This window comes from Balaenoptera acutorostrata, chromosome 12 (genome assembly GCF_949987535.1).
Source record: "Balaenoptera acutorostrata chromosome 12, mBalAcu1.1, whole genome shotgun sequence".
NCBI lineage: Eukaryota > Metazoa > Chordata > Mammalia > Artiodactyla > Balaenopteridae > Balaenoptera > Balaenoptera acutorostrata.
In genome coordinates, this window is record NC_080075.1 from 88,272,120 (window position 1) to 88,296,915 (window position 24,796).

The following is a 24,796-nucleotide window of genomic DNA, read 5'->3' on the forward strand; positions in this document are numbered from 1 at the left end:
AAAATTGATTAAATACACTAAAACACTAGTTAGTCAAATTAGCAATATATTGAATAGAATTGAGAAATACACCTGGCATTCAGAAGAAGTGAATAGATGCTGGCGATCTAGCTTATAAATAATAGGAATTCTTGAAGAAAAGAGCTATTGAGCAGAATCAATAAATGTATTGGGCCACTATGAAAATCTTGGTGAACCTGAAGAGGTAACCCAGGTCACGTGTTGTCATCCTAGTATAACGAAAGTAGGAACTAGCTGCTTATATTTTTAAACTGCCAGACTTAATAAGTAATTTAACGTAGCTGAATTGAGTCTATTAGTATGGATTGGTACAAGTACAAATTTGTGAGACCCAGTATTTGCTGGATCCATGTAACCCCTCCTTCGTTTTAATCTTGGTCATTTTTTATTTCCTTTATCTGCTGTTCTAAACTCATGTCACTCTCTAGCTAGGGGTAGGCTAGCACTGTCAAAACAACGACATCATTTCGGTGGCTTTACATAATGAAGGTTTATTTCCCACTCACAGTACAGTCCAGTGAGGAGGGGGCCTCTGCTCCTGGTTCAGGGAACCAGGCTCCTTCTTTCTTGTGGCCCTACCTCCTTCAGGGTCTCTGGAATCCTCTTGATTAAGTAGATGAGGGGGCGTGTCCAGTAGTGAGTTGAGCAAAGAGAGAACATGCCATGCTTTCTCCCATTCTGTTGGAAAAGGCTAGTTCCATGACCCCACAATTTAGAGGATAGTTTACATTAAGAACAAAATGCATGTGACATGGCTTTAAGTATTTAAATGAAATTAAAATTTTCATTTAAATGTTTAAGTATAATTTAAAATATTGAAGTATGTCAAAGAGAAATAACATAGCATTTTAAAGGTGGACAACCTGATATAAAACTCCCAGTTTAATGTGTAATTTTTATCCATTAGGAGAAAACATCTGACCATTATCAGTGAACTGATAAAGATTAGACAGAGACACATCAGCTCAAGGAGACCATCGAGGCTGAACTAAGTTAAAGGACTCTCTCTTTTTTTTAATGGGCACAGAAGAGAAAAGAAGCATTTAGAAGCCTTGAGTGTGTTACAACACATGAGCAGAAAAGATCCTGACTTGTTCCTAATTAGAATAGATATGGTAGCCATCCAAAATGTTGGCTGTCTGAAGAAGGTAGAACTGAATAAAGGGAACCATTCTTTGTGCTAAGCTGTCCTGTTGCCCTGAAGTTAGAAAAGGGAAGCCAAGCTCTTGCTGAGGAATAGCATGGGAACTGTTTTGTACAGGGCAGTGTTACTTGCAGAGGTGTGGAACACTGATTTTGTGTGTGTGTGCGCATGTGTGTATGTGTGTGCAAAGTGAGAGAGAGAAATAGGTTCAATATACATTTAAAATGTTGATTAGAGAAAAGGGACTCACCTCTTAATAGAAGCTTCTTTTTGCAGAAAGGTTGAAAAGCTAGGTTGTTAGCTTTCACGTTGGCCTCAGAAAATAGATACAAGAGAAATATAAAACAATGAAATAGCTTTCCTTTATATCAGCAATAACCGGTTAGAAAATATAATGGAAAAAGGATCCTAGTTTCAAAAACAGTAAAAACTATGAAATATTTAAGAATACATGTAAAAAGAAATGCAGGGACCTCTGTATGGAAAACTGTGAAACTTTACTATAGGATATAAAAGAAGACTGACGGGAGAAACATCTTGTTTATTCAGAGAGTAACAGTCAGTATTGTAAAGATGGTCCTTTTTCTCTAGTTAATCTGTAAATGTTATGCCATTTAAGTTGAGGTTTTGAGGGAAATTAGACACATTGAAAAGTTTCTCTAGAAGTGTTTGAGAGTAGCAAATTCAATATAAAAACATACACTGCTTGTAAAGCAGCTCTCATTTAAATACTGTAGGACTGACATAGGAATAGCCAAATCCAAGAAGCCAGCATAGAGAAACAGACCCGTGGATCTGGGAAATAAATTTACAGAATGAAAATGCTGGGAGTATAGGTCCATGAGGAAAGCCCCTCTCGATATTCAGTAAATGGTATTGAGACAGAAAAAGAAACGTAAATACTTGCACCCTTGTAGATGGAAGCAGAAAAAGATATTTTGGGGGCAGGAAGATGATGAGTTCTGATTGGAGTATGTCGATTTTTGTGGAGCTGAAGGGTTGGTTAAGCATCTACCTAAAAAAAGATACACGTGGCGTATTTTCCATTGAAATCAAGAATATATTTTAGAGCTAACCAGATAGTATCAGATGCTCAGTAAGTATCTTATTACCAGCTGCCCCCGTGTGTTCATTCAGCTAAGATGTATTGAGCATGCGCTGTACGTTTCACTGGGTGCTAAGTACTTTTGCAGGAGACAGTGCTGTCAAGCAGAAGAAGAGAGAGACCCTTTGGTCTAAAAGCTTCATTCCGTCTCTCTGTGCTCACTGGGCTGAGTCCTGGAAGGTTCCTGCCGCTCCGCACCGTCCTCCGCTCTGCTGTGCCCAGTGCCTGTGCTGTAAATAGGTCTGATGTAAATTATTCAGCCCGTAAACCGCTGTGTTCCATTTATCCTGTTTCCTCCTGTGGGAGCGTCTCCCGACTCCTCGACCTACATATGGTTAGGGGAAGCGTTCCGCCCAGCTGCCACTGAGGTAGTTCAAGTTACCAGGAGTCAACAGGCTCGGGTCTGGTATATGGTTTGGTATGTCTGTTCCCCGCCCTACCTGAGCCTTTTCCCCGATTTTATGTTTGTTCACAAAACAGTGTAGTATAACGGTATTTATCAGGAATCTGCAGTGTTCTCTTAAGACCCTAAAAAGTTGATCACTGGCCCTCAAAGCCCCCATGTGCGTGCCCGGCCTCGCCTCGCAGCCTGTCTCGTCTGATGCTGCGGCTACTTTCATGTCCTCACACTTCTTTTTTTTTTTTTTTTAGAGTTTTGATGTACTTTTTTTTTTTTTAATTGAAAAAAAAAATTTTTTTTTTTTATTTATGGCTGTGTTGGGTCTTCATTTCTGTGCGAGGGCTTTCTCTAGTTGTGGCAAGCGGGGTCCACTCTTCATCGCGGTGCGCGGGCCTCTCACTATCGCGGCGTCTCTTGTTGTGGAGCACAGGCTCCAGACGCGCAGGCTCAGTAGTTGTGGCTCACGGGCCCAGTTGCTCCGCGGCATGTGGGATCTTCCCAGACCAGGGCTCGAACCCGTGTCCCCTGCATTGGCAGGCAGATTCTCAACCACTGCGCCACCAGAGAAGCCCTGTTCTCACACTTCTGCCCATCAGATTCTTTCTGCCGGGAACACCCTTCCCAACCCTACCTGCATATCCAGACCTCCCTGCTCTTAAAGGCCCAGATGAAGTGACTCCTGTTTGAGGTGTTTCCCCCTCGGTTTGCTTAGTTTGAAGTTATCTCTCATTTCTCTACACATTTCTTCAAATATCTCATTTAGCACTTAACACTTTTTTTTTTAATTTTTAATTTTATTTAATTTTATTTATTTTTGGTTGCATTGGGTCTTCGTTCCTGCACACGGACTTTCTCTAGTTGCGTCACGCGGGGGCTACTCTTTCGTTGTGGTGTGCAGGCTTCTCATTGCGGTGGCTTCTCTTGTTGTGGAGCATGAGCTCTAGGTGCGCGGGCTTCAGTAGTTGTGGTACACGGGCTCCGTAGTTGTGGCTCGCAGACTTTAGAGCACAGGCTCAGTAGTTGTGGTGCACAGGCTTAGTTGCTCCGTGGCATGTGGGGTCTTCCCGGACTAGGGCTCGAACCCATGTCCCCTGCATTGGCAGGCGGATTCTTAACCACTGCACCACCAGGGAAGTCCCTGCACTTAAAATTTTTTTATGCAGCTCTTCGTGTACCGGTTTAGCTCCTAATTTAGTGAGAAAACTCCTTCAGAGACAGCACTTTACAGTTAATTATTGCAGCCCTCCAATGCCTTCTGTTGAGCAGCAGTTCCAATATTTACTGAACGAAGGTTTTATCAAACATCTGCTGTGCCTCAGATACTGTTCATGGTATTTGTCCTATTGCTGTTTTATTTAATCCACACGGTGGCTTTATTATCCCCATTTTATAGATAATAATTTTTGGGGGGGGGGCAGTTAAATAGCTACTCCGTCTCCACAATTGGTAAGTACTGGAGTCGGGACGTGAGCTGCTTTCTGACTCGCGGGTCCACCTGTCTGTTCCCCACGTCTCCGCCCGGTTGTCCGGTCAGCATCTCACACTGAACTTGCCTAACACAGAATTCCCAATTTCCCTTCCCTGTTCCTCCTGCACTGCTTCTCAGCCGGCCCCATCCTTCTGTTTCTTGCTGTGGTCAAAAACCTTGGTGGCTTCAGGTCTCAAACCCTGTATCTGATCCATCGTCAAATCTTCATCAAATCTCACTGTCTTTACCATCAGAAGGTGGCTGGAATCCATTTCACAAGGCCTGTGCTGTCACCCTGGTCTGGGCTGCCATTCTCGCCTGTCTCTTAGCCCCATCCCAGCACCCCAAAGTCCTTTCCACCCAGAGCTGGAATATACCCATTTAGAACCAAGTTACTTCTCTCCCGTCACCCTCCACAGTTCCCGGTGTGTCTCGGGTCACAGCCTGTGTCCTCACGGCGCCCTGCAGAAGCCTCCTAGATCTGACCCCTGCCCCCCGTCTGTCTTCACCGTCTGTTCCTGTCCCTACTCGCCTGCTTCAGTCACATCGGCGTCCTTACCAGCCTTCCAGCAGGCCAGTCACACCCACCTGGGGGCTGGTGAACTTGCCTCACCAGGGCTTGCTCCCTGACTCAAGTTCTTTGTGAAACGTCACCCCCAGGTGAGGCCAGTCCTCACCTGCGTCCTGGCACTCCCTCTCCCCAACCCTGCTGAGCAGGAGAGCAACAGCTGGCATACGATATAGTTACCTGTAGGTTGATCTGTTATCCATCCCTCCCCAGTACAAGAACGAGAACCCTGTCTCGTTCACGGCTGTGTCCCCAGCACCTGGTGCCTTGCAGGTGCTCATTAGATACTTGTTTTCCGAATGAGGGAGTAAAGCGGACGGATGGATGGCTCAGAAGCCTTTTCCATCCTCTCTCACTGCACATTCCTTTGGTGTTAGGTCCGTGGGGTTTGTTGGTTTCAGCGGGTTTTGCTGTTTTGGAGGAGAGAACACCTGTGTGTTAGACATGCCTGAGAGTGGAGAAGTAAGTTTGGTTCTGTTGTTAGGTCACTTGTACCCTGGTGACAAACTGACCTTTTACCTAGTAGGTGCTCGTAGTTGCTTTGTAGCAGCATTGTTAGAGTTTAGCAGTCTCCTTGAAATAATGGAACAATCCAGAAAGTGATTGTTCTTTTTTAGTATTCATTCTCTGATAATGTTTAACTACAGTTTGAGTTTCACTGTGTGATAGAAGTAAATCCCATTATTCTCCTTCTTTGTAGAGGAAAAAAAAAATGCATGTAAATGTTTTAGTTAAAAAGCAAAGTTAATTTGTACCCTTTTAAAAAAATTATAAGACGTCTGTGGAGTTTTTTAGTTCTTTACATCTTATTTTATATTACCTGAAGCTCTTTCATCGGTTGAGGTATTTATTTTGAAGAGCTAGAGAGCACATTTTTCCACGTTCCTGGCAGAGTGCCGGGGGAGAAGTACGCGTAGTCCCACCTAAATCTAGCGACGTCATGGTACAGGTTCGTGCAGGTGGTTCTATCCAGGCCCGGGCCTCGCTCCATGGAGACCCGGAAGCCGACTGCTTGCCCTTCCCCACTGCACCCCGCAGCCTCCACCCCGGGGAAGCGGGAGACTGTGATTCACGTCCCGTTATCTCAGACTTCCTAGGACCTGGGAAGCGATTAGATATTGCATGCAAACAGGTAGTGAAAATGTCAATAAAGGTGTAAGTGAAAATTGCATGAGTCACTCTAACTGTCGCCATTCAGGTATTTGTGAACAAAGGGCACTGTTAGGAAAACCACTGCACTTCACCTCTTTGTCAACCCTGGGAGTGTTTCCACTCAGAAGCGTCCCCTCTGCCCGCTGGGTTCTGTGTGCTCGGGGCGGCCGCCGCACGCGCCAGCCCTACCTCCGTCTCTCTGCTCTGTCTCCCGGCCAGGCTCGTGCCTGCGTGGGACCCGTCGGTCTGCCTTTCCCTCTGGTTTACTCTTCTGAGCCCTCGTTAGTCTGTTCCTCCCGTGCTGAGCTTCCCCCTAGTACTTTTTTGCTTTCATTCATAAAGGGCCCCTTCATAGCCACTCTGTAATGATTTTGTCTTCTGTCCTTTTACTGTCACGTTAGCCACTCCCTGACCCCCAGCCTGTGACAGGTTGGACCAGAGGCTGTGGAATGGCCACCTCTTTAAAACCAAAGGAAATGTTCAGGGATAATGGTCATCAGTTAAGGAAACAGAAAAGTCATGTGAGACGTTTTTACAAGCCAGTCAGGACTTTGAGCCCGAGTTTATAGCAGGTACCGAGGGTGCAGAGGTGAACAGGGCAGTGTTCCCCCTGTTAAGTGGTCCGTGGGTTTTGTGGTAACAGGAAAATCAACCAGTAATTACAGAGCAGTCTGGTACCTGTTTTCAAGCACAGAGGAGAGCAGACAGGAGGGAGGGCACATAATCAACCTACGGAAGGAGTGATGGATCTTGACACTCAGAAGATTCAGCTTATGTGGTATCTTAGAAATATTTATTCAGCACACATCCTGTTCCAGGCACTGTGCTCGGCCCTGGAGGGTCCGTGGTGAAAAAGACTGTCAGCTCCTTACAGCAGCGACCTTCTAAAGAGGGAAGACAGATTTTAAAACACAGCCGTCACTGGATAAATGAAACACCCATGAATGTGAAAAATTCTTTGAAGGAAATAAACAAGACGCTGAGATGAAGTGAAGGGCGTGTGTCGCATTTGGGCCCAGGTGGCTCCTCGGGTAGAGCTGCCCACGGGCCTCTTGTACGGAGTGACTGTTAAGCTGAGGCCTGAAGCAGGGGACGGGGATCTCCTTGCAAAGCAGCTCCAGGAGGAAGCAACGTTTGGGGAAGAGTCTGGAGCATGTGGGTCTGCTCCCCGCCTTCTTTCCACCTCTGTTAGAGAGCATGCTCCTGGGAACCCTCCGTTCCCCAGCCCAGCTCACTTCCATGAGAGCCTGCGCCCTACACACCTGATAGAGTAGAAGTTGCACGGGGCTGCCAGGTAACCAGTAGGCACAGTAAGGGTATGCACTCAAGAAGCACATACTTGCCTTTGGGGAACATCTGATGTATATGGACCTAACAATTTAGTACGTCACTGAGTTGATAGCATAAATTTAATAATTATTTTATCAGGTGTTTTTATGATGTTTTAAGGTGATGTGAGAATTAAAATTTAGAACCGAAGAGTATTTTCTCATTCATTTTTTAACTGAGCTATGAAGAGAATTAGGCAGGTGAGAAAAAATGATTCTTTTCCCCCAGGGAAATGGGAGTTACAAGGTATTTTTTTTTTTTTTTTTTTTTTTTTCCAAACATCTTTATTGAAGTATAATTGCCTTACAATAGTGTGTTAGCATCTGCTTTATAACAAAGTGAATCTGTTATACATATACAATATGTTCCCATTTCTCTTCCCTCTTGCATCTCCCTCCCTCCCACCCTCCCCATCCCACCCCTCTAGGTGGTCACAAAGCACCGAGCTGATCTCCCTGTGCTATGCGGCTGCTTCCCACTAGTTATCTATTTTACATTTGGTAGTGTATATATGTCCATGACACTCTCTTACCCTGTCACATCTCACCCCACCCCCTCCCCATATCCTCAAGTCCATTCTCTAGTAGGTCTGTGTCTTTATTCCCGTCTTGCCACTAGGTTCTTCATGGCCTTTTTTTTTTTTTTCCCTTAGATTCCATATATATGTGTTAGCATACTGTATTTGTTTTTCTCTTTCTGACTTACTTCACTCTGTATGACAGACTCTAACTCCATCCACCTCATTACAAATACCTCCATTTCATTTCTTTTGATGGCTGAGTAATATTCCATTGTATATATGTGCCACATCTTCTTTATCCATTCATCTGTCGATGGACATTTAGGTTGCTTCCATGTCCTGGCTATTGTAAATAGAGCTGCAATGAACATTTTGGTACATGACTCTTTTTGACCTATGGTTTTCTCAGGGTATATGCCCAGTAGTGGGATTGCTGGGTCGTATGGTAGTTCTATTTGTAGTTTTTTAAGGAACCTCCATACTGTTCTCCATAGTGGCTGTATCAATTTACATTCCCACCAACAGTGCAAGAGTGTTCCCTTTCCTCCACACCCTCTCCAGCATTTATTGTTTCTAGATTTTTTGATGATGGCCATTCTGACCGGTGTGAGATGATATCTCATTGTAGTTTTGATTTGCATTTCTCTAATGATTAATGATGTTGAGCATTCTTTCATGTGTCTGTAGGCCATCTGTATATCTTCTTTGGAGAAATGTCTATTTAGATCTTCTGCCCATTTTTGGATTGGGTTGTTTGTTTTTTTGTTATTGAGCTGCATGAGCTGCTTGTAAATCTTGGAGATTAATCCTTTGTCAGTTGCTTCATTTGCAAATATTTTCTCCCATTCTGAGGGTTGTCTTTTGGTCTTGTTTATGGTTTCCTTTGCTGTGCAAAAGCTTTTCAGTTTCATTAGGTCCCATTTGTTTATTTGTGTTCTTATTTCCATTTCTCTGGGAGCTGGGTCAGAAAGAATCTTGCTGTGATGTATGTCATAGAGTGTTCTGCCTATGTTTTCCTCTAAGAGTTTGATAGTGTCTGCCCTTACACTTAGGTCTTTAATCCATTTTGAGTTTATTTTTGTGCATGGTGTCAGGGAGTGTTCTAATTTCATACTTTTACATGTTCCTGTCCAATTTTCCCAGCACCACTTATTGAAGAGGCTGTCTTTTCTCCACTGTATATGCTTGCCTCCTTTATCAAAGATAAGTTGACCATATGTGTGTGGGTTTATCTCTGGGCTTTCTATCCTGTTCCATTGATCTATATTTCTGTTTTTGTGCCAATACCAAACTGTCTTGATTACTGAAGCTTTGTAATATAGTCTGAAGTCAGGGAGCCTGATTCCCCCAGCTCCATTTTTCGTTCTCAAGATTGCTTTGGCTATTCGGGGTCTTTTGTGTTTCCATACAAATTGTGAAATGTTTTGTTCTAGTTCTGTGAAAAATGCCAGTGGTAGTTTGATAGGGATTGCATTGAATCTGTAGATTGCTTTGGGTAGTAGAGACATTTTCACAATGTTGATTCTTCCAATCCAGGAACATGGTATATCTCTCCATCTATTTGTATCATCTTTAATTTCTTTCATCAGTGTCTTATAATTTTCTGCATACAGGTCTTTTGTCTCCTTAGGTAGGTTTATTCCTAGATATTTTATTCTTTTTGTTGCAATGGTAAATGGGAGTGTTTTCTTAATTTCACTTTCAGATTTTTCGTCATTAGTGTATACAAATGCAAGAGATTTCTGTGCATTAATTTTGTATCCTGCTACTTTACCAAATTCATTGATTAGCTCTAGGAGTTTTCTGGTAGCATCTTTAGGATTCTCTATGTATAGTATCATGTCATCTGCAAATAGTGACAGCTTTACTTCTTCTTTTCCGATTTGGATTCCTTTTATTTCTTTGTCTTCTCTGATTGCTGTGGCTAGGACTTCCAGAACTATGTTGAATAATAGTGGTGAGAGTGGGCAACCCTGTCTTGTTCCTGATCTTAGTGGAAATGGTTTCAGTTTTTCACCATTGAGGACAATGTTGGCTGTGGGTTTGTCATATATGGCCTTTATTATGTTGAGGAAAGTTCCCTCTATGCCTACTTTCTGCAGGGCTTTTATCATAAATGGGTGTTGAATTTTGTCAAAAGCTTTCTCTGCATCTATTGAGATGATCATATGGTTTTTCTCCTTCAATTTGTTAATATGGTGTATCACATTGATTGATTTGCGTATATTGAAGAATCCTTGCATTCCTGGGATAAACCCCACTTGATCATGGTGTATGATCCTTTTAATGTGCTGTTGGATTCTGTTTGCTAGTATTTTGTTGAGGATTTTTGCATCTATGTTCATCAGTGATATTGGCCTGTAGTTTTCTTTCTTTGTGACATCTTTGTCTGGTTTTGGTATCAGGGTGATGGTGGCCTCGTAGAATGAGTTTGGGAGTGTTCCTCCCTCTGCAATATTTTGGAAGAGTTTGAGAAGGATAGGTGTTAGCTCTTCTCTAAATGTTTGATAGAATTCGCCTGTGAAGCCATCTGGTCCTGGGCTTTTGTTTGTTGGAAGGTTTTTAATCACAGTTTCAATTTCAGTGCTTGTGATTGGTCTGTTCATATTTTCTATTTCTTCCTGGTTCAGTCTCGGCAGTTTGTGCATTTCTAAGAATCTGTCCATTTCTTCCAGGTTGTCCATTTTATTGGCATATAGTTGCTTGTAGTAATCTCTCATGATCTTTTGTATTTCTGCAGTGTCAGTGGTTACTTCTCCTTTTTCATTTCTAATTCTATTGATCTGAGTCTTCTCCCTTTTTCTCTTGATGAGTCTGGCTAATGGTTTATCAATTTTGTTTATCTTCTCAAAGAACCAGCTTTTAGTTTCATTGATTTTTGCTATTGTTTCCTTCATTTCTTTTTCATTTATTTCTGACCTGATCTTTATAATTTCTTTCCTTCTGCTGGCTTTGGGGTTTTTTTGTTCTTCTTTCTCTAATTGCTTTAGGTGCAAGGTTAGGTTGTTTATTCGAGATGTTTCCTGTTTCTTGAGGTAGGCTTGTATTGCTATAAACTTCCCTCTTAGCACTGCTTTTGCTGTGTCCCATAGGTTTTGGGTCGTCGTGTCTCCATTGTCATTTGTTTCTAGGTATTTTTTGATTTCCCCTTTGATTTCTTCAGTAATCACTTCGTTATTAAGTAATGTATTGTGTAGCCTCCATGTGTTTGTATTTTTTACATATCTTTTCCTGTAATTGATATCTAGTCTCATAGCGTTGTGGTCGGAAAAGATACTTGATACGATTTCAATTTTCTTAAATTTACCAAGGCTTGATTTGTGACCCAAGATATGATCTATCCTGGAGAATGTTCCATGAGCACTTGAGAAAAATGTGTATTCTGTTGTTTTTGGTTGGAATGTCCTATAAATATCAATTAAGTCCATATTGTTTAATGTATCATTTAAAGCTTGTGTTTCCTTATTTATTTTCATTTTGGATGATCTGTCCATTGGTGAAAGTGGGGTGTTAAAGTCCCCTACTATGATTGTGTTGCTGTCAATTTCCCCTTTCATGGCTGTTAGTATTTGCCTTATGTATTGAGGTGCTCCTATGTTGGGTGCATAAATATTTACAATTGTTATACCTTCCTCTTGGATCGATCCCTTGATCATTATATAGTGTCCTTCTTTGTCTCTTGTAATAGTCTTTATTTTAAAGTCTATTTTGTCTGATATGAGAATTGCTACTCCAGCTTTCTTTTGATTTCCATTTGCATGGAATATCTTTTTCCATCCCCTCACTTTCAGTCTGTATGTGTCCCTAGGTCTGAAGTGGGTCTCTTGTAGACAGCATATGTATGGGTCTTGTTTTTGTATCCATTCAGCCAGCCTGTGTCTTTTGGTGGGAGCATTTAATCCATTTACATTCAAGGTAATTATCGATATGTATGTTCCTATTCCCATTTTCTTAAATGTATTGGGTTTGTTATTGTAGGTGTTTTCCTTCTCTTGTGTTTCTTGCCTAGAGAATTTCCTTTAGCATTTGTTGTAAAGCTGGTTTGGTGGTGCTGAACTCTCTCAGCTTTTGCTTGTCTGTAAAGGTTTTAATTTCTCCATCGAATCTGAATGAGATCCTTGCTGGGTAGAGTAATCTTGGTTGTAGGTTTTTCTCCTTCATGACTTTAAGTATATCCTGCCACTCCCTTCTGGCTTGCAGAGTTTCTGCTGAGAGATCAGATGTTAACCTTATGGGGATTCCCTTGTGTGTTATTTGTTTTTTTTCCCTTGCTGCCTTTAATATGTTTTCCTTATATTTAATTTTTGACAGTTTGATTAATATGTGTCTTGGCGTGTTCCTCCTTGGGTTTATCCTGTATGGGACTCTCTGTGCTTCCAGGACTTGATTAACTATTTCCTTTCCCATATTAGGGAAGTTTTCCACTATAATCTCTTCAAAAATTTTCTCAGTCCCTTTCTTTTTCTCTTCTTCTTCTGGTACCCCTATAATTCGAATGTTGGCACGTTTAATGTTGTCCCAGAGGTCCCTGAGACTGTCCTCAGTTCTTTTCATTCTTTTTTCTTTATCCTGCTCTGTAGTAGTTATTTCCACCATTTTATCTTCCAGGTCACTTATCCTTTCTTCTGCCTCAGTTATTCTACTATTGATCCCATCTAGAGTATTTTTAATTTCATTTATTGTGTTTTTCATCATTGCTTGGTTCCTCTTTAGTTCTTCTACATCCTTGTTAAATGTTTCTTGCATTTTGTCTATTCTATTTCCAAGATTTTGGATCATCCTTACTATCATTATTCTGAATTCTTTTTCAGGTAGACTACCTATTTCCTCTTCATTTGTTAAGTCCAGTGTGTTTTGAGCCTGCTCCTTCATCTGCTGTGTGTTTTTCTGTCGTCTCATTTTGCCTATCTTACTGTGTTTGGGGTCTCCTTTTCACAGGCTGCAGGTTCGTAGTTCCCGTTGTTTTTGGTATCTGTCCCCAGCGGCTAAGGTTGGTTCAGTGGGTTGTGTAGGCTTCCTGGTGGAGGGAACTAGTGCCTGAGTTCTGGTGGATGAGGCTAGATCTTGTCTTTCTGGTGGGCACGTCCACGTCTGGTGGTGTATTTTGTGGTGTCTGTGGCCTTATTATTTTAGGCAGCCTCTCTGCCAATGGATGGGGTTGTGTTCCTGTCTAGCTAGTTGTTTGGCATAGGATGTCCAGCACTGTAGCTTGCTGGTCGTTGAGTGAAGCTGGGTCTTGATGTTGAGATGGAGATCTCTGGGAGATTTTTGCCGTTTGGTATTACGTGGAGCTGGGAGGTCTCTTGTGGACCAGTGTTCTGAAGTTGGCTCTCCCACCTCAGAGGCACGGCCCTGATGCCTGGCTGGAGCACCAAGAGCCTTTCGTCCACACGGCGGATCACGTGGCCGACCAATTGGCGAACAGCATCTGAAACTGGGGGGATGGTACCGACGCTTCTAATTAAAGCTGAGCACAAGGAGAATGGAGACGGGAGAGGCTGGACGGTTGTTTCCAGTCTGTTCTCAAGACAGTCCCAGGGACTGACTTCCTGGGGCTCCTTCCTTGGAGGGCACTTTAGGGATACGCACTCAGAAGACGCGGTTAGTTGTGGCATTAAAACCCGGCAGGCCAGAGATAGTGTTTCTTTCGTTTTTCCGCACCACAATCGTTAGTCCATGCCCACAGCATGCTGGCTTAACAGAAACTAAGGCAGACGCCACAGAAACAAAACCACAGAACCTGCGCAGCCAGACCGGCCTGCGAGGGCAACACTCCACAAGGTATTTTTATAATCCTCAAAGGCATGTAAAATATCTTGCAAAGTTAAAAAAAATGGCAACTGGGTGTTGAAAGCAGCCTGGGAGGATAGGTTAGCCGAGGAATAATTTCCTGAGAGTGAGTGATGTATATGTAGGAACTGACCTTTAAGGGAACTCAAGAGGAATCCTCTCCATTAGTACTTTGAGTTTAAGAGCAATCGTCATCTGACAGGTTTTTTATGAGATCTTGCCTGTTAGGTGAGGCCAGTGAGCTGTAAGTTCTCGGGGGGCCCAGGTCTGTGCATCTCATGCCAGTGGTTGGACCATTTAAAACAAACCCTTGCTGGCGTTGCTGACACGGTGAGAAATCACCCCCTTTCTTTACATGTTTAAAGATGCTGGTTGTTTTGGTGAAGGTGGCAGCCTGTGCTCTGAACAGTGGGCACGGGGAGGGGCGGGGGTGGGGGTGGGGGGAGGGTAGGGGAGAAGCTCAGGGTCTTCATGGTGGGTCTGAGCCCCTCTGCCGCTCCCCGGCTGCGATGGGCCTTCCATGATTTCCTCCTGGTTTTATTGAGATTCCAAAAATATAAACAAGTAACTTAGGGTTAATTGTTCTTTAATACCAATGTCTGTAAACTAACGTAAAGGATAAAAATCTAGCCTGGTGGGTTTTCTTATGTGGATTTTTTTTTTCTTCGCAAGGTATCCATTCAATTAGAGATGATGAAATATGGGAAAACGGTTGCCATTTTCTCACTTGTGACACACATTGAAAGTCCTCTTTCTGTGGCGCGTAACCTGGTTTGTGCAGCTCCAGGGCGTTTTAACAGCTGCTCCCCCGCCTCGCCTGGTTCCTGGAATAGGGACATAGATGTCGTCCTTTCTCTTTTTGCCCATTTCCATCTTTCTGTTTTGCTCCACATTTCGCACCCAAACTCCTTTAATTTTCTACCTATTCCCCTTTTCCCAGGCGACTTACTTTCCATCTTTAAATTCAGCCCTGAGGCAAAAGGCAGCCCAGAGTATTGAAAAGTACTGAGCGAGAATGGGGTGATGGGGTCCCATCTGGCGGCCGTGTGGTCCTCAGCTCTGGCCTCAGGTTACAGGCAGGAAGTGAGGAGGTGGGGCTGCAGCTCTGCTCACACGGGTTTCCTTTAGAGGATGAGCCTTTTCTTAAAGCATGGGAGAAAGCCCAGGTCCCCTGTCTTCTAGCGCTTCCCCAAACATAGCAACCCTGGAGTTCTCTCTTTGAAATTCCTTGGGGTCTTGTTTTTACTAAAAAATTTCAGCATTTCGTAGTCATAAGCAGAATAAAAACTCTTTCATATATCATAAGTATTATTTTAAATTTCTTCTTTTAAAATATTTATTTTCTGTTTTGTCATAGCCCAATGATGATAATTACCCAGAAGATCACTAGTTTGGCTTATGAAATTCATGATGGTAAGAATTTGGAAATTAATTTTTCATCGCTGAAAAGGTTATATTCCAACCATCATTTGTTTGAGAGATTATGGTAACTTTCTATTAGAGGAAAGAAAGGGCTGGCGGTAAGATAGGGAAAATATTGAACTCTGCTTAAGGTTACTAAAGTGTGCTTGTTTTCTTTCACTGTTTATTCTGAATTTTGCATTCAGTTCAGTGACAAAAACAAAGTAAAATAATGTGAGTCAGGCACGTGACCCACATCAGTGGCAATTTAAAATATGAAGGAAGTAGACATTTGGTCTAAATCAAGTTTTATTAATCCCTGCTTCATCTCTGTGTTACATTTTTATTAAAATTTGCATGTTTTCCCCCTGCCCCTCTCCCTTATACACATAAACACACACACATTTATGTATCCTTTTAGTACAGATACTTACATATTCATATTCTGTATCCTCAGTGAATGGACACCTTGCCATGGCAAATGCTGGCAGTCAGGACTCTGAGTCCTAAGAGTTAGACTCTGGTTTCTTCAGAGACTGAAGGAGGAGTCTCTGTAGGACAATCATTTATGTGTAGCCTGGATGGATTTGCAGCCTCATGGTACCCGTCACCCATCCTGTGCCACCTGCTTGGGAAGACCCACAAGAATTTTCGAAGTGTGTTGTTGCTTCTTAGACCTCCTCTGGCCTTTAAATTGGGTTTAAGATTTAGTAAGTTGATGTGTAATCATAGGTAAGGTTCTCCTGTTTGGAGGACAGGTAAAGAAGTGGATGAAGATGGTATACTGAGTTCAGTTTCATTCACTAGAGTCACGTAGGAGTGAGGAAATCCTTCCTTGCTTTATACTGTCCGTACCATTGAGATTAGTCATTGGAATCGTCCAATAACAGAAACATTTTCATGCCTCCCTTTGGAAAGTCATTGCATTTACTATTAAATATGCTAGCATTGGGGAATTTTTAAATGTAATAATACTTTCCTTCAGAAAAGAGTCAAATTAGTTCCCTGACATGTGTTATTTATCTTGCCCAGAGCCAGATGCGTTTGGTTACATGATTGTCCTTTCACATGATTGAGCCTGTGTTGTAATGAGAAAGAAAGGGACTAGTTATACCAAATAGTTAGACCAAAATTGGGATTATAACATGAATTTCGAGTGAGGAAAGTAATGCAAGTGTGAATGGGAAGAAATACCATTCTTTTATTGGGAGAAATGATAATTGATAAATTGCCTATTTTTATTTCTCAGGGATGTTTCGAAAGGATGAAGAACTGACTCCGTCACAGAGAGGCTTAGCGGTAAGGTATGTGCCTTTAAATCGTCTCCTGCCGAGGCTCACGCTGTCCCTGCTGGGGACACACACTTACTCATGGCCAAGGCTAACTTGTCCTCCTAGAAGCTCTTAGTTCATGAAAACCAAACGTTCCTCCGTCTGCACACCTCCCGCCACGAAATCTGGCTGGGCTGGGCCTGCCTTCTAAGACTCCCATAGCACCTTGAGTATTTCATCGTACAGCATGCACCTCCTGTAAGGCCACAAGGCATCTACGAAATCATCTGTCTCTCCTGCGAGGCTCTGAGTTCCCTGAAGACAGGAAGATTGTTTGGTCTTCACGTAGTAATTATGAGTCATAATCACAGCTGCCATTTATAGACCAATGACCTGATGGCAGGTGCTGTCCTTAGATGTGTTAATATAGCACAGAGATGCCATGTCTTGAAATAATGAAGAACCAGCAAGATATTCTCATTGGTACTTGAGGAATTCATTTGGGGATAGGCTGCTACTTTGTTTATTGTGCGTCCTCTGTGGACTCATCTGGGGAATAGCTTAATTTCTTGGCAGGGCCGATCTTAATCTAATATAATTAGAGGTCAGACACTCAATCTACCTAAAGAAAAACTTCCCACAAGCACCTTGATTCCTGTAAATCTGGAACTAATAATATATTCTTGGCTGTCAGAAGAATGAAATTGTTTGTGTAGTAGGAAGGCCCTACCCTAAGTGCTCATCTTTGATCCCAGGTGGTATGTCTTGAGGATCTTCTTATATTTTCCCCATCTTTAAAATTATTCTATTTTGATATTCACTATAGCCAGTCTTTATATATCAGCAAATGTGCACTTAAATTTATTTAGTTGCTGAGAGGTTAGTTTGACCTGGGCTCTGTGATCTGTATGAGTCCTCGGTCCATCCCAGGAACCGCTCGTCAGGAGCCACTCAGCCCTGGTCCCTCCTTTCCCTCCCACACGGCCACCTGGCAAGACCCCAAACCCGGTTACATTCAACTCTCCGCCCGCCCGAACAGCGGAAGAAGGCGGCGTGGAAAAACGTTGTCTTGCCGATTGGAGTGTTTCGGATTTGCTACCCCAGATTTAACACGACGGAGCTCAGTATTAACCACAGTTCCCCTGCCTCCTCCCCGCCGTCCACTCACTTTCCACCTGCTGCAGGATTGGGAACGGCGTCCTCCTTTCTCCCCGACTCCCAGCACCCCGTCCCCGACGCGCATGTGGGATGGTGTTTGCTTTTTGGAGAAAATAAGGCAACTCTACTTGATTCTGCAACCGCCAAACCTACCAGCCTGCCTGTGTCTGTAACAGAATACTCTCCTTTCCTTCCCAGTGCCACGTACACACCGTCCGCAGTCCAGCCCAAGGCCAACTTTTCACGTCAGCGCTGAGTCCAGTTGCTTCTTGAGTACAGAACTCAAGGATTTTGCTTCTTCAGTTATCCCATCTTGTGCATCATCACTCATCAATTTTTCCCTCTCTGTGGGCTCATGCCCACCAACTTAAAGGGAAAAAGCTCCTTCTTGACCTCACAGCCCCTTCCGGCTTCCAGCCCATGACTCTCCACTCCTTTAGAGCAAGACTCCTTGAAGGATTTCTCTATTCTTACTTCCTCATCTCCTTTTCTCTCCCCAACCCACTGCAGTCAGGTTTCTGTCCTCGATGCTTGTCTGCCACCATTCTTTCAAGGTTGCTCTTCACCTTGGCAGATTTAATGGTCCGCCTCGGTCTGCAGGCCGCCCAGCCTCTCAGCACCACGCGACCCGTTGGCTCGCTCAGTCCGTGGATCACCTTCGCCGCTTACCGTCCGGGCCACCACGTGCTTCTCTCTGTCCTGCCTCACCGGCTGCTTCTCTTGGTCTCTGCTGAGTCCTCCTCCTCTGCCTCACTGCAAAGTGTTCCTGTGCTGCAGGACACATCCTTGGACTTTTCCATCTTCTCCGGACGATCGCTGGCCTTCCATTGGCTTTAATACCGTCCACACATTTGAAGTCTCCTACGTTTATATCCCCATCCAGCCTCTGTCCTGGGCCCCGGCCTCGTATGTCCACCTGCCATTGCAGCGTCCAGGCGTGGAGGGTAAACAGTGTCTCAAATGGAACCTGTTTGAAATAGAACTTCTGATTTCTGTGTCCCTTCTCCCGCTCCTCATCCCCATCTCTTCTTCCACCGTTACTTCCCTCCCAGTTGCAAAAACTTAGGCAAACTTCCTTTCTCTTACTGCAAATCCACCTCACCCTCAAGTCAAGTGAACTCTTCCTCTGAAACCTGTCTCCCACCTGACCATGGCATCTGGCCGTCTCTAATCTGGCTGGCCTGTCACCACCGTTCCCGCTGACATCACCCCAGCCTAACCTCGCTCTCTACCTGGTCCACTGTCAGAGCTTTCCTGGCTGGTCTCCATTTTCTCTCCTGCCCATCCGGCAGCCAGAGATTCTTTTACTACGTATTGGATTATATTATCACCCCCTCCTGATGAAAACCCTCCCGTGGCCCCTCGTGCCATCGAGAATAAACTAACAAAGGTCTGACGGCCGCGTGGCAGGTCCCACAGGAGCCGTCGCCTCCTTTCCTCCCTACTCAGCCCACCTGTCACCGCACAGCCCTCCCCTCCAGCACCCTGCAGCCCTTGGCCCTGCTTTACTTTCCTTCATCATATGTATCACTGTCTGATGTTTTCTAATATATTTATTGGGATTGTCCCTCTCCCTGTCCCCCACTTGTCAGCTCCAGGAGGACAGACCTTCGTCTTCCTTATCATTACATTCCCATCTCCTCAACAGCAGTTCGCCCTGGGGTTGCTTGTGGCCCCCAGGAGACATTTGCCAATGCCAGGGACATTTTTGGTTGTCACTGAAGGAGAGGGGTGGTGCTCCTGACTTCTGCCGGGTCAAGGCCAGGGGTGTTGCTAACGTCCTACAGTGCACAGGACGGTCCCCTTCAACAGAGAAATACTGTCCCCAAATGTCAGTAACGCTGAGACTGAGAAGCCCTAAGCTGGGATGACGCACAGTTGATATCAAATAAGTATTTATGGAATGAAGAACGAATCTTCCACTTGATGTCATAAATAGAGTATTACGGTTATACTTAGTTCTCATTTCATAGCACGTATTATAGTTATCTGCCTCTTTCCTAACGTGACTTGTCATTTGTATGTCAGCAAGTTTCATGGTTCAGAATCATCTGCCCTTGCAAATTATGATACATATTTGGACGTGGTAAGATTCAGATGCGCCTTGACAACGTGGCATTGTTTTGGTCTTGAAATAAGTGGTGTTGAAAATGGGGCTCTGTTGCCTGAGCACAAGGGGCTCTTTGGCAGCTTTGTGACGACGGGGCACTTGTCCAGGTGTGCGAGGTGGTGAGAAGGCCCTCTGTTTCGGTGTTACATGGAAAGAACTACAAGAGAAAATCTGCCAGAAACATTTTGCTCCCAATCACTTGTGAGCCCTCAAGAAAAATTACTTAATGTTCCAGAAACTTTTAAATGTAGAAAAGTAATTCAGGAAAAAAATTTTAAGGAGTTGTGGCTAAGGGGTGACCTAGCTGAGTGTCAGTTGGGCCAGAAGCACTGTTTTCTCTTTGTTTTTTTTAATAAAAATATACGTGAGGGGGTTCTGTCGACTCCTCTTGGCCATAGAGACTGTGCTTTTTTAGCAGATCGCCTGTCATATTAGAGAGGAAGACAGGGCTGTAACACGTTCAAGAGCCTACTTACTCTCCCCAGGTGTAGTTGTTCTTTTATTTGTGGTAGTTTATAGCTGTCAGTGGATGGCAGACTTCACAGATGGAGCTGGTTTTAAAAAATAAAAAAAATACACTTCTGATGCATTTACATGATGATATACATGGTCTGCATTATCTCCTGCGTTATTAACTGTTTTTCTCCCGGTTACCTGCATTGAGAACTGGAAGGCTTGGTACACTTTAGATACTGTGTGCCACTTGGACTGACCTGAGAGCAGCTGAATTAAAAATGTTGCAGTAGGGCTTCCCTGGTGGCGCAGTGGTTGGGAGTCCGCCTGCCAATGCAGGGGACGTGGGTTCGAGCCCTGGTCCGGGAAGATCCCATGTGCTGTGGAGCAACTAAGCCCGTGCACCGCAACTACTGAGCCTGAGCTCTAGAGCCTGTGAGCTACAACTACTGAGCCCGTGCGCCGCAACTACTGAAGCCTGCGAGCCACGACTACTGAAGCTGACGCGCCTAGAGCCCGTGCTCTGCCAACAAGAGAAGCCACCGCAATGAGAAGACCGCGCACCGCAACGAAGAGTAGCCCCCCCTCGCCGCAACTAGAGAAAGCCCGCGCGCAGCAACGAAGACCCAAAGCAGCCAAAAATAAATAAATTAATTTTAAAAAAAACGTTGCACGACATCCTTGATTCCTTTCTCCCTTAGGCCGCACATCCGGTCCGTCAGCCGACCCCACGGCTGTCCTGCCAGAATGCAGGCAGACGCTGCTGCTCCGAGGCCCCAGCCCAGTCACCTCCCCCTGGAGGTCAGCGGACTCCTGACTGGTCTTCCCCCATCCACCCTTCTCTGTCCACACCCAGGGGCTAGAGGGATTCTTTCAAACCATAGGTATTTTAAAAGCCGACCGTAGTTTTTCAGCACGTTCAGAATAAAATCCAAGGTTCCCGCCGCGCCTTGCAAGGCAGGCCCTGTGTTACCTCACCTCGGCTCGCTGACTCCCCTCCTGGCTCTCTGCCTGGCTCAGCCCGTCCAGCCACACCGGGCTGCCTGCTGCTGGGCCTGCCCCCGGCTCAGGGCTTTGGCCCTCATCGTTCCCTCTGCCTGGAGCCCTTGTCCGGGACACTCACACGACTCACACGTCTCCTGATCAGAGAGGCGTTCTCTGACTTATTAATACACCAAAATGCCCCCTTCTCCTTGCATTTAGCATCTCTGAAGTTACTTGATGTATTTTTTTTATTGTTTATTTTCTGCAGCTGTTCTGTAAGCTCTATGAATGCAGAATTCCTCTGTTTTATTTACTGCAGTATCTCTAGACCCTGGAGCGTGTGTGTAGTAGTCGGTGCACACGTAGATTTGTTAAATGAGCAAATGATTGACTAGTAAGAGATGATTCTTGCTGCCATATCTTGTCCTCCTCGGGTTTGTTTCATCATGAGGAGTTAGGTAGAAACCCTTCGTAGTTGCTCACAAAGACCTGTATGGAAACTCTTTTATCCAGAAATACTGTTGCGCATTCCTTCATCCTGAACCTTTAAATTCTTATTGTTTGGATGCAAATGAAAATCAAAGCTTGTTTTATTTTGGAAACGATAAGAGAAGTGAGGTTGGAGAAGATCATTCCTGTCACATTTTCTGGAAGCAAACGTTCCATCTCACACGTTGCGTGTCTTTTCGTTGCAGACGCATGCCGAGCCTTCTGGAGTATTTAAGTTACAACTGCAACTTCATGGGTATCCTGGCAGGCCCACTCTGCTCTTACAAAGACTACATCACTTTCATCGAAGGCAGATCGTACCATATGACACAATCAGGCGAACATGGAAAAGAAGAGATACAGTATGAAAAGACAGAGCCATCTCCAAATGTAAGATCATGAGATTCATCTGCAGCCTCTCTAACATGTATTGATTAGCCTTGTTTATTTCAAGATACTAATGTTTTCAAGTTTTGAGTTTACCCATCTTTTTCTTTAAAAACATTTTTGGAGGTAAATGACCCTTCACACAGTACCCAGTGGTGATGCCTCGTAGAAGTACAGTCGTGATTGAAGGACAAAAGTAACGTTACTTTAAAAGCCGTGCTGCGTTCCTTAGTGAGGATAATGCTTTGTAGTCATGGAGTATTTTGCAGAAAAGCCCATCTCGTGGATCTGACCGAGCCTCATTTTCCAGGCTTTTTCCTTAGCTGTACCTTACATCTCTCCTAATGCCGACCATTGCCAGTTGAAATCTCACGCCTCTTTAAAGGCCTACTTCAGATTTCACCTCTTCCATAAAACCTTGTCCAGTGTTCACAATAAAAAAGATAATAATAGTGAACACTTTCACAGCACTTTCAGCCCTTAGGACAGTCTTGCGAGGCAGGTGCTTTATTCTCACGACTTCACAGATGAGGAGGCTGAGACTCAGAGGCTAAGTAATTTGACCAGGGTTTCCCAGGGTGGCCATGGGAGAACCGGAATTCAAGCCCAGGCTGTCTGAGCCTCACACCCGAATGTAATCTTTATTCCTTGGAAAAGCTGCTGCTCCTTGTTCAGGGAACCTGTGCAGCTCTGTGCAGGCCACATTCTGCTGGATTTGATCCAGTAGAATCTAAAGGTCCATGAGAAATAGGCCAGTCAACAAGTCTGTGAGACAAAAAGGTGGGGCTAGTATGCTTTCTCTGAATGTGGGGTTTGGAACAGAGGACCAGCTCCTTTCTAAGTTATTATGAAACGAAGTGTGAATGAAGACGTGCACTCATCTGCAAAATCTCTCGTATTTTCTCTTTCGTGCCGTGCAACTCATTGTGTTTTACACCAGAAAGATGCTCTTGTCTTCACAGTTTCCGTTAACTGGCCAAGTGTTAACTGATAAATGCCAGCTCAAACTGGGACGGGAAACTGGGTATATTCAGATCTCTTCGCTGACTGTTTTGTGTCAGGCTGACCACTTAACCCTTCAGAGGCCTCACTGCCGTGGGAGGAACTCAAGGTAGTTATAGACAGCTTCGATATCCCAGAGGTTTATTCTAGAATACTGGGAAGAGAATGAAATTAGGAATTTAGGAAACTCCTAGTAAGGAATTTAGGAATTTAGAAATTCCTAACTAGGAAATTAGGAATTAAGATGCTAGACTTAATTTTGTAAAATGCTGGAAAAATATCAAGTGCAGCAAACATATAAGTAGTGGTAAGTCAAACTCAACAAAAAACAGTGCAAATTTATGTATTACTTCTGTCGCCTCACTCTGAATTTTTATGGGATTTGCTCTTAGAAAACGTCACTTTCCTCCTTCAAGTGATGGACATCATAAATAAGAGATTGTTGACAATAGCAAATACTCTTAATATATTATCTCACTGTTTTAATATATTTTAAATTTAAATTCCATATGTACATAGTTCACACAGTCAAATAGTGGTAGTTATTTACAGATCACTCAGAGGCACTTAGAAGCTCTTTGTGTTATGAGTGGGGTGTGTAGACTCTTTGAATCCAAAGTGGGTCAGTCAGGTACCCAGCGGCCCATTTGTTGGGGGCCTCCCAACTGTCTTTATCTGCGTTAGTTAAGATACAGGTTTGGCTGCTGAACCAAGGACCAGAATAACAGGAGGTTAAACAAGGTGGAAGTTTATTCTTCTCCTACAGGACAGCTCAAGTGTCAGTGGTCCATGGGTAATATGGCAGCTCCACGGGCGGGGGATCCAAGCTCCTGTTTTGGCCATCCTTAGGGCGTTTCCCTCATCCTCATGGTCTAAGATGGTTCGCCACAGAAGTTGTCCATGTTACTTGTGACCACATAGCTACACTCAACTGCAAAGGAGGCTGTGACGTGTGATCTTTAGCTAGACTTCACCGTGCCCAAATAGAAAATCCATTGCTATGTAAGAAGGGGAGCACGTCTCCTGGGGAACACCTGTCTGTCTCTGCTGTGATGCCTGTAGGTCTTTTCTCTGAGGCTGTTTGGCTTCTTGAGTGCGGGCTTCTCCCGTCTTCTGCCCGGGGTGTTCAGACTTGACTGCTGGTCTGTGGAGCTGGGAGGGAGGGGCTGCGGACATCGCCTCTCGGGACGCATCCACCACAGGCTCCACATTCATTCCAGCCCCACTCTGGACCCGCGTCCTGAAGCCTGGCTCGTTTCTGGTTAGGCTTCCCTGAGAGTTAACTTCTGGCCTCCTGCCAGCATGGGGGAGAGGAGGCTGTGGGAACGGGGGGTTACACCTGGCTTCCCAGCTTCAGGCCCCCTCACCCCTGCCTTTCAGAGCTCCTGATCCCGCACTGACTGAGCTTTTTTGGGAACTCTCGTTGGTGTGTGTGCCAGCTGGTAGTTGAGATCAGGTATATGTTACTTTAACTTGTTTTAAACTGAGACCTGGAAACTAGTGTGTACAGTCTAACGGCCGCAGTACTTCTCATTATGTTACTAAAGTGATGTACCCGATTTTTGGGTTCACATGTGAGGTCATTCGGTTCATCTCACTTCATTTATAATTATAATTTTTCCCTAATTACCCGTTGCAAATTCAGGTGTGTAGGTTAGATATTTTGGAGGTAGGAGTGAAGAAAAGGTAGCCTTACTTTACTGGAGGAAGCTTTGAAAGACGACCAGGAAAATGAGAATAAGAACAGTTGCAGTGAAGAGCCCTTGACCTTCCAGCGCCTCCTGAGAATAAATAAAGGTTTTTCGAAAGTGCAGGAATCAGGCATGTGCTCTGACTCTCGCCTTTGAGCCTTTCTTTTTGGCCCCGTTACAGAAAGTGTTAAATACAGGTGTTCATCTGCAAATTACTGTAGTTAATTTGAATACTATTTGATTACTGTGCAGGACACTAAATCCAAGTATTTTGTTACATTCTTTCGTCTGGATCCAGCCTTTTCTTTCCTCTGTTTGTTTCTTTACCTCTGTAGCCTGTAAAATCTCCTTTA

General features: G+C 44.2%; 1 protein-coding gene across 4 annotated transcripts in view; it reads left to right on the forward strand.

The window, feature by feature from the left end:
• MBOAT2 (membrane bound O-acyltransferase domain containing 2) overlaps positions 1–24,796 on the forward strand; it is a 123,487-nt gene that overhangs the window by 81,819 nt on the left and 16,872 nt on the right. For all 4 annotated transcript variants that reach the window (XM_057558284.1, XM_057558285.1, XM_007195665.3 and 1 more), the window contains 3 exons: positions 14,855–14,910; positions 16,148–16,202; positions 21,570–21,753. In XM_057558284.1, the coding sequence (XP_057414267.1) occupies positions 14,855–14,910; positions 16,148–16,202; positions 21,570–21,753 (295 nt within the window). The remainder of the gene's footprint in view (positions 1–14,854; positions 14,911–16,147; positions 16,203–21,569; positions 21,754–24,796) is intronic.